Consider the following 13,595-nt stretch of genomic DNA (forward strand, 5'->3'; position numbering starts at 1 on the left):
GTTCCTACATTATATATCAATATAGATCAATACAGTCTGCAAGGGATACAGTCCGTAAGCACACATGATTGTATTTTTGTATGACAAAAATTTTTTTTTAATTTTGACAAAATAATGCAATGATAAATGACACAATATGTTACTGCTTACGTCAGTAGCCAATTTAGGAGCCTTTGTAACCCGTTTACTTACTACTAAAAGAGAAGTTGTCTTGTATGTTCACTATTTAATGCCAAAACTGTTCTTTCAACGCAATAAGAAACGTATGTTTAATGTTAAACATTTTTGTTAAACTATAGTCAATAATTCCATATTTTGTGGTTCCTTTTATTTAGAAAAGTATCGAAATACATTTTGGTACTGGTACCAAAATATTGGTATCGGGACAACCCTAATCTCTACCAAATACTGTGAAAACAAGAGGAATCGGCAAAAAAACAATGGTGTGGAAATAATAAGTTAATATAATTCTTAAAGAGGGCTTCTGTAAAATGTTAAATAATTAATTAGATTTTTACTGACGTCTGTTATTTTTATTTCATTCATTTGTTTATTTTAATCCGATACAGTATATACAATATTTACAACATAAGTACAACATCCACATTTACACCTTCTTCTTATATTAAATCGACAAAAATATATATTTTTTGCGACTTGATGAGGCCAAAAAGGAGTGGGAAGAAGAAAAACTTGTAAATTCTCACTCCATGGTAATTTCACCTTAAATGGTTGCAGTGGTCCACACCACAAAGACAATCATTTAGATTTCATAACAATACAATGACAATAAGGCCCAAGAGTCTTAAACACTCTTGTTTTACATTTCAAAAGTATTTGCCTTTAATTGGGTTTTTTTATTTGTTGAAATTTGTACATTCTTTAAACTGCATTCCTAATTTTAAAGAGTTTTACACCCTGCACAGGGAGACAAAAACACATCCTAATCGCAGTTCTTATTTATTCGGATTCTAAATCGATTTCTAATTTTCAAAAATCGAAAGTAAAATTTAAAAAAAAATCAAGTTTATTCTCAAAGAACACTTAAAGGTAATTTGTCCACAGCCAAGAGGAACTTTTGTAACCTTTTACCTGTTTTGAGGAGGATTTATTATACCTTTTATACCAAATAATACAGTGCAAGAATCGGTTCAAATCGATAATCGATTCTGAATCAGATTTGATAGTTGTAAAAATTATATCCTTACTGTATATCCTTTTACAGGAGCCCTCGGTCATGACCTTTTGTTAAAGAAAACCATAAGAATAATAATAACTGCTCATGTCTTTGTAAAGGAGTAGGTAATCTTTCCAAATCAGCAGGGGATTTGATCATTATTTCCCACACACTTTAAGCCTAATTTTTTTTTCAGGAACACATTTGCTGTCCGCACCACTCACCACTCTTCTTCTTTTTTTTAGTTATTAGTAGTGTGCAACACTTTATCACCTTACAATAACTTTGTCCGACATTTCTTTATGCAATTTATAACACATTTCTCGTTTATTCTGCACCTTTTGCATTTTGGACCATGTCAGGACGTATGTAAGCCATTCTCCACACCCTGGGGCATGTTTTTGTGGTTGTACATATGTACATGTGCTTGTAATTTTCCATACCGTGTATCTGGGAGTCATACTGCCAATGAGTGTGGTTACCTCTTTGAGGTTCTTGCTGCTGTATACTGCAATGACATATAATTTGTGTCGCTTTTAATTGAGGTAGTATTGTTTTGTTTTATTTAACTATTAATCCAAATTCCAAGAGTGGGTAAAAGTAAGAATATAACGCTGTTATTACCCTATTCTGAGGTTGTAATAGAATGAAATGGATCTGGGTGTACAGTATGTTTTTTGAAAAGACAGGAAGAAATCCACATCCTTTGGTCACTTTTCTATCTGGTTAGTCCGTATGGGATTAGAACCCAAGTGTTATCCTGCATGACTCCACCCGCTTATTACGGTCACACATTGCATTATTTACTCAATTGGCTTTGTAACCCCTCAAAAACATATCCAGACTGCTGCCATTACTTTCAGACTCCTTGGCTGATGTACTGAGCAAAATCTTGGAAAAGCTCCAATATATAGAAAAAAAATCAACCACATCAAGTCCGAGCAACACATCACTATAATCATCCATTTCACTAGCTTCTCACTCAAGTTCTCATCTCTAGTACACAATCCTCCTCCTAACCTACAAGTTCTACCAATCCCTTTTCATCCAATATCCGTCATCTTAATTAACCAATTAGAACGGTATGGCATCAAAGGGGTTGGTCTTAAATTTTGTAAGAAGCTACTTAACCAATAGGCGTACACACGTCTACAGCACTAAATATATATTGTGGCGTACCCCAAGGATCAATGCTGGGACCAAAATTGTTTAATCTCTATATAAACGACATTTGTAAAGTTAAAATAGACTTAAAGCTAATACTATGTATGGATAATATGACCCCATTTTGTTCGCAAAGAACAGAGAAAGTTAATACAAATAACAGAAGAAATTAATAAATGAAAGAAATTGACCAAAACAGACTATGAATCCCAGTAAAACCAAAATGCTATTCGGTAACAGTAGGAGATAAAACAAACAAATACAAATAGACAGTGTAGTCATTGACAGGGTAAAATAAATACTATTTATGGATAATATGACCCCATTTTGTTCAGCAGAGAATAGAGAAAGCTAATACAAATAACAGAAAAAATTAATAAATGAAAGAAATTGACAAAAACAGACTATGAATCCCAGTAAAACCAAAATGCTTTTCGGTAACAGTAGAAGATAAAACAAACAAATACAAATAGACAGCGTAAAAGAAATACAATTCCTCAGAGTAATAATAAATGATAAAATGAACTGGAACTCTCATGAAATATATGCTTCAATAATGAATAAAGCTAAATATGTTCTGGACCGAAAAACACCTCACTAAAGGTCAGTTAAAATAATACATAATGTCGGATATAGATAACATTCAAATCCTTTATTTATTTAATCAAAAATATTGTAATTCAATGATTTGATGCATTTGCAAACAGCTATAATTATGCACAAAGCAAACTATAACCTTCTACCCAAGAATATACAACAATTCTTCTCAACAAAAAAGGATAAATATAACTTTATGGACAAATAAAACATTTCTATGCGCATACAACACTTAAAATCTTTAGTATATCAGTATGTGGGATTGCATTATGGAATGGATTAAGGAAAGAAGTCAAACAATGTACAATAACAAATACCATAACCAATTAATACCGCATATGCTAGTGCACCCATGCCAACAAAATATTTCAATAACATTTTATGACAAAGTGAAAGTCAATTTACCTACAAGCAAATACAGGATAAAGTTGGCATGTGTTAGGATATTAATAATAATATCACTGAGGTAATGACTTGAATGCAGAGTATAAATACATACACTCAGAGTACGCGTCTTGGGCAAAGGTTTTAAAAAGGCTTGTAGGCAGAGGTAGGTTTTTCAAAAGTTGTTTTAAAATGTAATCCCTTTCTATGAAAGGTTGGTTCACACTCCTCTCATGCAAACACCACATCCTTCTGCCGTGTCTCCTCAGGCCTTGCTTGATGTTGCAGCCAATGAGGGCTGGCTTGTTACAGCTTTAAGTATCTGCAACCTCGTGCAGATGATTGTCCAAGGCCGGTGGCTCCACGATTCGTCGCTACTGACCCTGCCACATGTGGAACAGCAGGACCTCTACCTGTTCAGGTAAACCATTATTAATACATCGTAATTTGTCAGGCAAATGCATTGAGAAAACTATTCTTCAATTTATTGTTACACTCAAGTTTCAACCATTTATTTTTGAAAAGTACAATCTTTAACAGTTCAAAAATACTGCATTGTGGCAAACTTATTTTTGTTTTTTATTGACAAATTGCAAACAACTTCAAGTCTATTTACAATGAGTGTTAAATATTTTTGAGTGTATCTTACTGACACTACCAGTGTTACATTGTGTCAATAAATTAACTTTGTATGTCACAACTGAAAGTATTTTATCTACAGGCCCTTGATTTTAATTGAATTAATTTATGAATGTTTTTATGATGATTTTATTTTTATTTGCTTTCTTTCTTTCTGTAAAGTACTTTGAAGTGTCTTGCGACGAATTGTACTCGTAAATTGACTTTCCTTTCCTTGCCTAAATTATTATGATGGACCTCATTGACAATTATGTGAATCTGCACATGAGAATATCTAAGTAAAAGTCTACGATGGTTTTTGCAGAATTGTTTGCAACTGTGTTAGTAACTGACAATTGATCCTAATTACCGTAGGACATTACAATAGTGCACTCAACAACTAAAGGAAGAAAGTCTGAAGAAATTTTAGAATTTCAAATGCCCAATTGGTGAAGCAGCAGTTGAAAGGATGTTCAAAATCGATTGAAAAATGTAAATAAAACATTTAGGTAATGTTTAATTTATTAAATGTTGATATTTAGTATTAAATAATATTATATTATTCATTTCATATATAAATATTGTATATTTATATTAATGTATATATATGTATTTTATTTATTACTTAAAATGTTGAATTTAAACAGTTTTTGAATGTGTTCAACTATGACTAAATCTAATATTCGGTTGACTGTTCTTATCTATTTTCAGTAAAAAAAAAAAAAAAAAACATTAGTGAGTTTCATTGTCAAAAAAAGACAAAAATTAGAACTTTTACCATTCATAATTGAGATCAGTTGGCACTTTGGTGACTTAACATATGCAGGTGAAAACAACTGCTGTTTTTTTTTTTTAAACACTTGATTAAACTGACCGATGTTATTTGTGAATGGCATCTTTTGCTATTAAAAAATGGTAACGTGAGTGTCCATTTATGGTAATGTTGAATGTCTTTTCATGCTGTAGAAAATGGTCAAACCGTAAGGGGAGGGCAGACAGAAGAGGCTACAATGGACCAATAGATGGACTCCCCGAGCTGATCACTGCCTGCAATGGAAAGGACAGCATTTTTGCATCTATCATAGGCCAAGAGTTACCATCAAGCCATGTTGCCCAGGTAAAAATAATAAACCCATTTCAAATCACCTCCAGCATCTCAATCGAATTATCCACAACTCTCCATTTTTTTTAAGCCATTTACTATTACCAGTGTCATACAATGAGCGGGCTTGCCATTTTGGTAGCAGATATTTCCAATCATAGCTCCAATTTAAGTGCTAATTGCAGCACTAATGAGAATGTTCTAACATGACAACAGGCTCTGCAGCATTGCCTAGTCGATGGACTTCTCCACCTTTATCATTAGTAGGCTTGTTAATTAAATGATGAAATGTGCAGCAGCGGATCTATACAAATATCAACATTGAAGATACCAAGTATAGTATCAGTATATTGTCAGCAATACAGTGATTAGATCGATGTTTTTTGTTATTAAAAATCCTTTTTTGTCATTTTTTTATGCTTACAATAGCAGTTGTGCTTTTGTTTTGTTATTTTACTTTATTATAAATGTTGTATATAGTAAAAGGGAATAAGGAAATAATTCAGGAATTGATATAGTTACACCATTATCTTGTGTTTATGTCAGATTACAGTTGTGATCAAAAATGGAAACATTTAATGATTTCAAGTATGAACATTGCTATGGCCAATACCACAGATGTAACTATTGGTATTCGATTGATGCCCAATGTAAATTATCTAGGAACAGAAGTGCTGATTACATTTTAACATAAGGGTAGATTCAACCATGTTACGGCAGAAAGTGTTAATTAAAAAGTAGATTAATAATAGTCGTGAGAACAAAACAAAAAAATTGTAAATGATGCAATATGTTACCACATACATTAGCAGCCAAATTAGGAGCCTTTTGAAACCGTTTTGAAATGGTTCTTTTATCGTTTATATGCCAAAAAATGTATTATTATGCTGCAACACATATCACGATAAAGATTTTAGGCCTAATCGTATCCTTATTGTAGTCTTGAACCCGCTTTGGTACCGACAATCCAACTCTTTTGACTCACTCGTTTCTCTCTGGTCAGGCATGGGCCTTCCTCAGTCATCTGCCAGTACTGGAGGTGGGGTTGAGTGTGAAGGGTTGGTGGGAAAAGAACCAGGAACAAACAGAGCGCCCCCTGCCTGCAGCGGCAGCCAACCTGAGGGAGGAGCGCAACTGGCTGGAAGTCCATGCTGACCAAGAGTATGTTTTGCAAGTGTCTCTTCGACGCATCAACATGGGCCAACAGAGGGTAAGTATTGTTGTTGTCAACTCTAAAGTCAATATTGCACAGAAAAAACTTTTGAATTAGACACACTGATGAGTACAGTACTGCTAGAGAGTTATCTCAACTCAGAAGAGTTGTATAAAGACATATCTATAAAGACAATGTAACATACATCCGTAAACGTGGATGCATATGCAAAAGTGCGATATATTTATCTATACAGTAATGTATTTATATCTGCACTTTCTTTGTAAATACAAACACTCTGCACCTTATTGCTCTTTTATCCTGCACTACAACACGCTAATGCAACAACATTTCGTTCTTATCTGTACTGTAAAGTTAAAATTTGAATGACAATAAAAATAAGTCTAAGTCTTGTGTCCTTGTGTTTACAGAGGAAGCAGGACAGTAAGGCTCAGGCTCCAAGGTTCCCTAAGGTCAAAGATGAAGGCTGGTTCCTGGTCATCGGCGAAGTAGATCACAAGACCCTGCTGGCGGTCAAACGAGTGGGATATGTGCGCAACCACACTAATGTGTCCATTGCCTTCTACACACCAGAGAATGCTGGAAAGTAAGGTTCAGTTCTGAAGGAAACCGTAAAGACCTTCATGAACATAGTTTGCATGTACTCTCAAATCACTTAGGATTCCATCAGTGCCTCCCCTCCAACAATTTGCATTGTGCTTTCAGGTGTATCTACACACTCTACTTGATGAGTGACAGCTACCTGGGTCTGGACCAGCAATATGACATTTACCTCAATGTGACACCTGCTAGCATTGCTGCCCAGGTCAACACTGAGGTCGCTGACTAGATGACACATTTCATCACCATCAGAACAGATCAGTCAACACATTTTCACATCATTTTTTTCTTAAATCTGGATCTTTTTTTTTTATAATCAGGGACACAAGTTAATTGGTAGAGACGTGGTAAGAAGAGAAGCGAAGGTAGCGTTTGAGATAAGTGCAAGACTCCTTCCTGCATCTCACATACCTGACCAAAGCCCCAAAAGTACTGGTTAAAAACAGTGACGTGTAAGAAACAATCACCGTTCCAGCTTCTCTTGACCCAACATGCTTGTTACGTTAATATGAAAAATCTAAATGGCCCAAAGTGTGAATGTGAATTGTGAATTGCTGCCTGATGATCTGTCCAGGGTGTATCTCTTTTGCATATGCACCTAATCATGTAGAAAAAACATGATGTAACCTAAAACTGAAATGGACTAAAATGCTATTTAATTAAATTCTGACTTTTAGAGACTGTTGTCTTTGACAAGAAAATGTGCAAGTTCCCCCTACACATGCACCCGCTGACCAAAGACCGACTAGTAATGATGAGTGACGCCTCAGTGAGTGTGTGGCACACTCACTAACTGCATTGACACGGCAGAAATACTGTGTTGGTGTTTCATTATGGTCATCCGCCATCTGATGGATTATAAAAGTCATTACATTTAATCTGCAATTAAAATAACAGTTAGCAAATCTAAGGTTTTTGTTTGTTTGTTTTTTTAATGAATAGTTGTGCAGAAAGGAATATTAAATGTGTATAACTCTGATTAATGAGCCAAATAGTAAACAATAGAAGAACTTTTACCTTACCACACTTTGTATTTTTTTCTTCTTTTTTTTTTTGTTACATTTATTTTTTAATTGTTGTTGGATTTTTTGATTGTTTTTTTTTTCATAGTTCAATTTAGATCAATGATCGTGACGAAAACTCCTCTAATATCATTTAGTACGAGATGTCACTCAGTCAGATTTTTTGTCCTTAAAGTGACGCACACATCGAGGCTTCGAACTCGTGTTTTATAAGGCATCGATGCTTCAGTATTGTTTGACCCATCGGTATCGTTTGACCCATCAGTATCGTTTGACCCATCAGTACTATAGCATTAATTACAGCAAAAGTCTCACAGAAATTATGAACATATACAATAGGTCAGTGTTTTTCAACCACTGTGCCATGGAGATATTGTCTGGTGTGCCATGGGAAATGATGCAATTTGACCTAATAGGTCTAAAAAAATATTTTTTGCAAACCAAAGGATATTTTCATGGCATCGCAGCTGGTGCAAATATCACAATATAAAAAAACATTTTGAACCCTATACATATCTGTTTGGATCGAGCACAAATGCGACAAACCTACTGTAAATGACTGATGGACGGTAATGACTCGTGTGGTACATCACTGGAATGAACAGAAACCCTGGCTTCAGTATAGAAGGATTTTGATAGCTGAAGATTTATTGTCATTTCAAGATAGCATTGCAAATGTAACTGATGGCAGCTGGGTGTGCTGTAGGATGTTGTGTAAACCTCAATTCTCGACACCCTAAGAGACGAGCTGGACTACGAGCTGACAGCTGCAGGGCTTTTAGTTCAGCGCTGCTGGATTTAATTCTCATTTTGGACCTGGGTTCCAGTCCTGTCCATGGCTTTGATGTTATAGATAAAAAATAAAACATTTGGAAAAGTTTGGCAGGCTGGATTAAAAATAGTAATTCGCTGTATACTATGCGTATATGCAGCCTTATCACAATGAGGTTTAAGAGCAGGTTTTTGGGCATGAACTATGGTGTTTTTTGCTGACCCGTATCTTTGGTAATTACAGTGTATTTGTTTTATAAATGCATCTGTTGCAAAGAATGTGAAAGTTGTCGTATTTATTTGAATTAAAGTGAGGTTTGTTATCTCCAAACTGAAACATATCGCGTTAAAGTCGAAATGTCAATTACTACATTGTGTAGTAAATATGAAAATGACAGTGAAGGTTAACTCTGCATGTGGAGTTCTGGGGTCTTTTTTCGACCGTCATACTTGCCAGAGCTAAATGATAAATGGGTTATACTTGTATAGCGCTTTTCTACCTTCAAGGTACTCAAAGCGCTTTGACAGTATTTCCACATTCACCCATTCACACACACATTCACACACTGATGGTGGGAGCTGCCATGCAAGGCGCTAACCAGCAGCCATCAGGAGCAAGGGTGAAGTGTCTTGCCCAAGGACACAACGGATGTGACTAGGATGGTAGAAGGTGGGGATTGAACCCCAGTAACCAGCAACACTCCCGATTGCTGACACGGCCACTCTACCAACTTCGCCACTGTGCTGTGATTATCAGTAAACGTGGAGTTAAAGCCCGTAGCGTAAATAATGCAGCCACCCTGATTTACTCAGCAAGCTGGATCCCATTAGTGCAGCCAAACAAGGGGGGGAAAAAAAGAGTTATTGTGGTTTTGGCAATTCTCCACCATTATCAACGTTCTGTGGCCTGGCAACTTTGTTTAATGTTTGAAAATAACTTCCCTTTTACAAAAAAAAATGCAATAATTGATGCACCCAATCCCTGCTATTTATCTCCAATTGTAATTACATTAGGGGACATCTAAAGCACTTATATCACTCAAATAAGCATATTCACTGGAAAAAAATATTGTAGTCTTTGACAGTATTTTTCTACAGTAAAATAATGAAACCAAAATGTACTGTAACATACAACCAATGACTAAGAATTATGAAATCCTTATATTTCACAGCAATTAACTGTTATTTCGCAGTACAAAACTGGTAATCATAGTATTCTTTAAAATCACAACAAATTACTGTAAATTCAAACTGATTTGTCTCTTTGGGGTGTCGATGTCTGTCTATGTCTCTTAAGGGGTTGTGTAGACTATGTTACACACCTTACAGTAAGTGCCAATATTCTGTGAAAGCTAGAGAGTAATTAACACTAAAATTACAATTGTGAAGTTACAAAATACAGTTGTAATTTTTTTGGTAAATAACTATATATATATATATATATATATATATATATATATATATATATATATATATATATATATATATATATATATATATATATATATATATATATATATATATATATATATGTGTATATATATATATGTATATATATACAGTATATATGTATATATATGTATATATATGTATATATATTATACGAAATTCCATTGTTTTATATACATATATATATATATATACAGTATATATGTATATATATTATACGAAATTCCATTGTTTTATATATATATATATATATATATACATACATACGTATATATTTATATATGTATATATATATTTATATATGTATATATATATATATATGTATATATATATATATATGTATATATATATATATATGTATATATATATATATATATATATATGTATATATATATATATATATATATATATATATATATATATATATATATATATATATATATATAAAATTGTGAAGTTAAAGCTTTTAATTGATTGTAATATTTCTGCAATCAACTATAACATTTCAAGTGTGAGGTTCAGCATTTAGTTCTGACTTTATTGTAATTAACTGTAAAATCCATGCTCTGCAGTTACAGTAAGTTGCTGGAAAAATACTTTACAGTTACTTATTGTAAATGTAAAAGCAATGTAATTATTATAGTAATTTGCTGTGAATTTACAATGAAAATATAATGTGTTAATGACAGCTGAATAAATTGCGCAATAATTGTGTTATTGTAAGAGGTGTTAAAACAACTTTCAATTACTTTTTCTCAGCAAGTGCTTATGACATTTACGAGGTGTTTGCAGGTTTTGATTGATTGATTGAAACTTTTATTAGTAGATTGCACAGTACAGTACATATTCCGTACAATTGACCATTAAATGGTAACACCCGAATAAGTTTTTGAACTTGTTTAAGTCGGGGTCCACGTAAATCAATTCATGGTAAAAGGTAAGTCCATAGATCATATTTAGGATGTATTAATATAATCATAAATTGTATAGCGTAATGGAAAGTTTTCCCCTTAATTTGCCCTAAATAATTAAACATTATAAAAGTAGTTTTGCAACAGTTGGTATTTTAGGCCAGAGGTAATTAGTGATCTCTCATTGGCCAATGGTCGTTCATCGCACTTGAAGTGCAGCCAATGAGAAGACGAGCTACATGTGCTGTCAGCCAATAGGAGCTGAGCTGCTCGGAGCCCTTCGACGCTTCCTGGTTGGCGTGTTAAATCACTCCGGGACTGAACAGCCGCTGCTTTTTGGACATTTCCCCCGCTTTTACCTCCACTTTTACTCTCTTAATCGAGGTAAGCTAAACAAGCTGAATTTAAGCATTATCCCAAAACAATGTTCCCTCTGAATACCAACTCTTTCATGGTATTCCCTGGCCTCCAGACTTGACCCATGGAGCCTTGACGAGGTCCCCGCGGCTGCTGTAGACCCCAGGCCGACTCTACTCGCACTTCCGCCGGCGTAGCAGGTGCTCGGGAATGCGGCGACACCCCCGTCTTGCTCTTTAAAAAGTGTGACCGCCGCGGCCAGGACTGATAGAAGTCACCATGAAGGAGAAGTCTAAAAACGCTGCCCGGACTCGGCGGGAAAAGGAGAATAGTGAGTTTTATGAACTGGCTAAACTGTTGCCGCTGCCCTCCGCCATCACGTCCCAGTTGGACAAAGCCTCCATCATCCGCCTGACCACTAGCTACCTGAAAATGAGGATAGTCTTTCCTGAAGGTAAGGCTGAATGTCACTTAAAACTGACCTCGCTATTTAAGTGTGAGGGTAAATACACAAAAACATTTCTAACCTTATATAATTATATATATAAAATGGACATGGCAAAGGTTGTTTACATTATATCCCAGCAGGCACAAGACATGGAAACAACGTTGATTATACATCATGTCACTTAAAACTGACCTAGCTATTTAAGTGTGAGGGTAAATACACAATTTAATATTTTTTTCTAACTTTATATTGTATCATGACTTGTTTCTATTATTAGAATATATTTTAAATTATTTTCTAATAAGTGTTTTCTTAAATGCTATTTGTCATATTTTAGGTTGTGATTCTGACATTCAAATGGGGGGAATAAATGGACAAGTTTTGTTTACATTATATCCCAGCAGGCACAAGACATTGAAACCACGTTGATCCCTGTCACTTAAAACTGACCTAGCTTTTTAAGTGTGAGGGTAAATACACAAGTAAATATTTTTTTCTAACTTTATATTGTATCATGACTTGTTTCTATTATTAGAATATATTTTAAATTATTTTCTAATAAGTGGTTTCTTAAATGCTATTTGTCATATTTTAGGTTGTGATTCTGACATTCAAATGGGGGGAATAAATGGACAAGTTTTGTTTACATTATATCCCAGCAGGCACAAGACATTGAAACAACGTTGATTATACATCATGTCACTTAAAACTGACCTAGCTTTTTAAGTGTGAGGGTAAATACACAAGTAAATATTTTTTTCTAACCTTATATCGTATCATGACTTGTTTCTATTATTAGAATATATTTTAAATTATTTTCTAATAAGTGGTTTCTTGAATGCTATTTGTCATATTTTAGGTTGTGATTCTGACATTCAAATGGGGGGAATAAATGGACAAGTTTTGTTTACATTATATCCCAGCAGGCACAAGACATTGAAACAACGTTGATTATACATCATGTCACTTAAAACTGACCTAGCTTTTTAAGTGTGAGGGTAAATACACAAGTAAATATTTTTTTCTAACCTTATATCGTATCATGACTTGTTTCTATTATTAGAATATATTTTAAATTATTTTCTAATAAGTGGTTTCTTGAATGCTATTTGTCATATTTTAGGTTGTGATTCTGACATTCAAATGGGGGGAATAAATGGACAAGTTTTGTTTACATTATATCCCAGCAGGCACAAGACATGGAAACCACGTTGATCCATGTCACTTAAAACTGACCTAGCTTTTTAAGTGTGAGGGTAAATACACAATTAAATATTTTTTTCTAACTTTATATTGTATCATGACTTGTTTCTATTATTAGAATATATTTTAAATTATTTTCTAATAAGTGTTTTCTTAAATGCTATTTGTCATATTTTAGGTTGTGATTCTGACATTCAAATGGGGATATAAAATGGACATGACACATTTTGTTTACATTATATCCCAGCAGGCACAAGACATTGAAACAACGTTCATTATACATCATGTCACTTAAAACTGACCTAGCTATTTAAGTGTGAGGGTAAATACACAATTAAATATTTTTTTCTAACTTTATATTGTATCATGACTTGTTTCTATTATTAGAATATATTTTAAATTATTTTCTAATAAGTGTTTTCTTAAATGCTATTTGTCATACTTTAGGTTGTGATTCTGACATTCAAATGGGGGGAATAAATGGACAAGTTTTGTTTACATTATATCCCAGCAGGCACAAGACATTGAAACAACGTTGATCCATGTCACTTAAAACTGACCTAGCTTTTTAAGTGTGAGGGTAAATACACAAGTAAATATTTTTTTCTAACCTTATAT

General features: G+C 33.8%; 2 protein-coding genes across 2 annotated transcripts in view; both read left to right on the forward strand.

Moving 5' to 3' along the window:
* Positions 1 to 8,871, forward strand: part of ascc3 (activating signal cointegrator 1 complex subunit 3) — a 407,454-nt gene extending 398,583 nt beyond the window's left edge. Inside the window, exons 38-42 of the mRNA XM_062063751.1 lie at positions 3,592 to 3,743; positions 4,907 to 5,057; positions 6,046 to 6,252; positions 6,627 to 6,802; positions 6,922 to 8,871. Coding sequence (XP_061919735.1) covers positions 3,592 to 3,743; positions 4,907 to 5,057; positions 6,046 to 6,252; positions 6,627 to 6,802; positions 6,922 to 7,045 — 810 coding nt within the window. The 3' untranslated portion in view covers positions 7,046 to 8,871. The remainder of the gene's footprint in view (positions 1 to 3,591; positions 3,744 to 4,906; positions 5,058 to 6,045; positions 6,253 to 6,626; positions 6,803 to 6,921) is intronic.
* Positions 8,872 to 11,362: 2,491 nt separating this feature from the next.
* sim1a (SIM bHLH transcription factor 1a) overlaps positions 11,363 to 13,595 on the forward strand; it is a 42,495-nt gene continuing 40,262 nt past the window's right edge. The window contains 1 exon segment of the mRNA XM_062064337.1: positions 11,363 to 11,780. Within this exon segment, the coding sequence (XP_061920321.1) occupies positions 11,606 to 11,780 (175 nt within the window). The 5' untranslated portion in view covers positions 11,363 to 11,605.

Source organism: Entelurus aequoreus, linkage group LG11, assembly GCF_033978785.1.
Source record: "Entelurus aequoreus isolate RoL-2023_Sb linkage group LG11, RoL_Eaeq_v1.1, whole genome shotgun sequence".
In the NCBI taxonomy this organism is placed as follows: Eukaryota; Metazoa; Chordata; class Actinopteri; order Syngnathiformes; family Syngnathidae; genus Entelurus; species Entelurus aequoreus.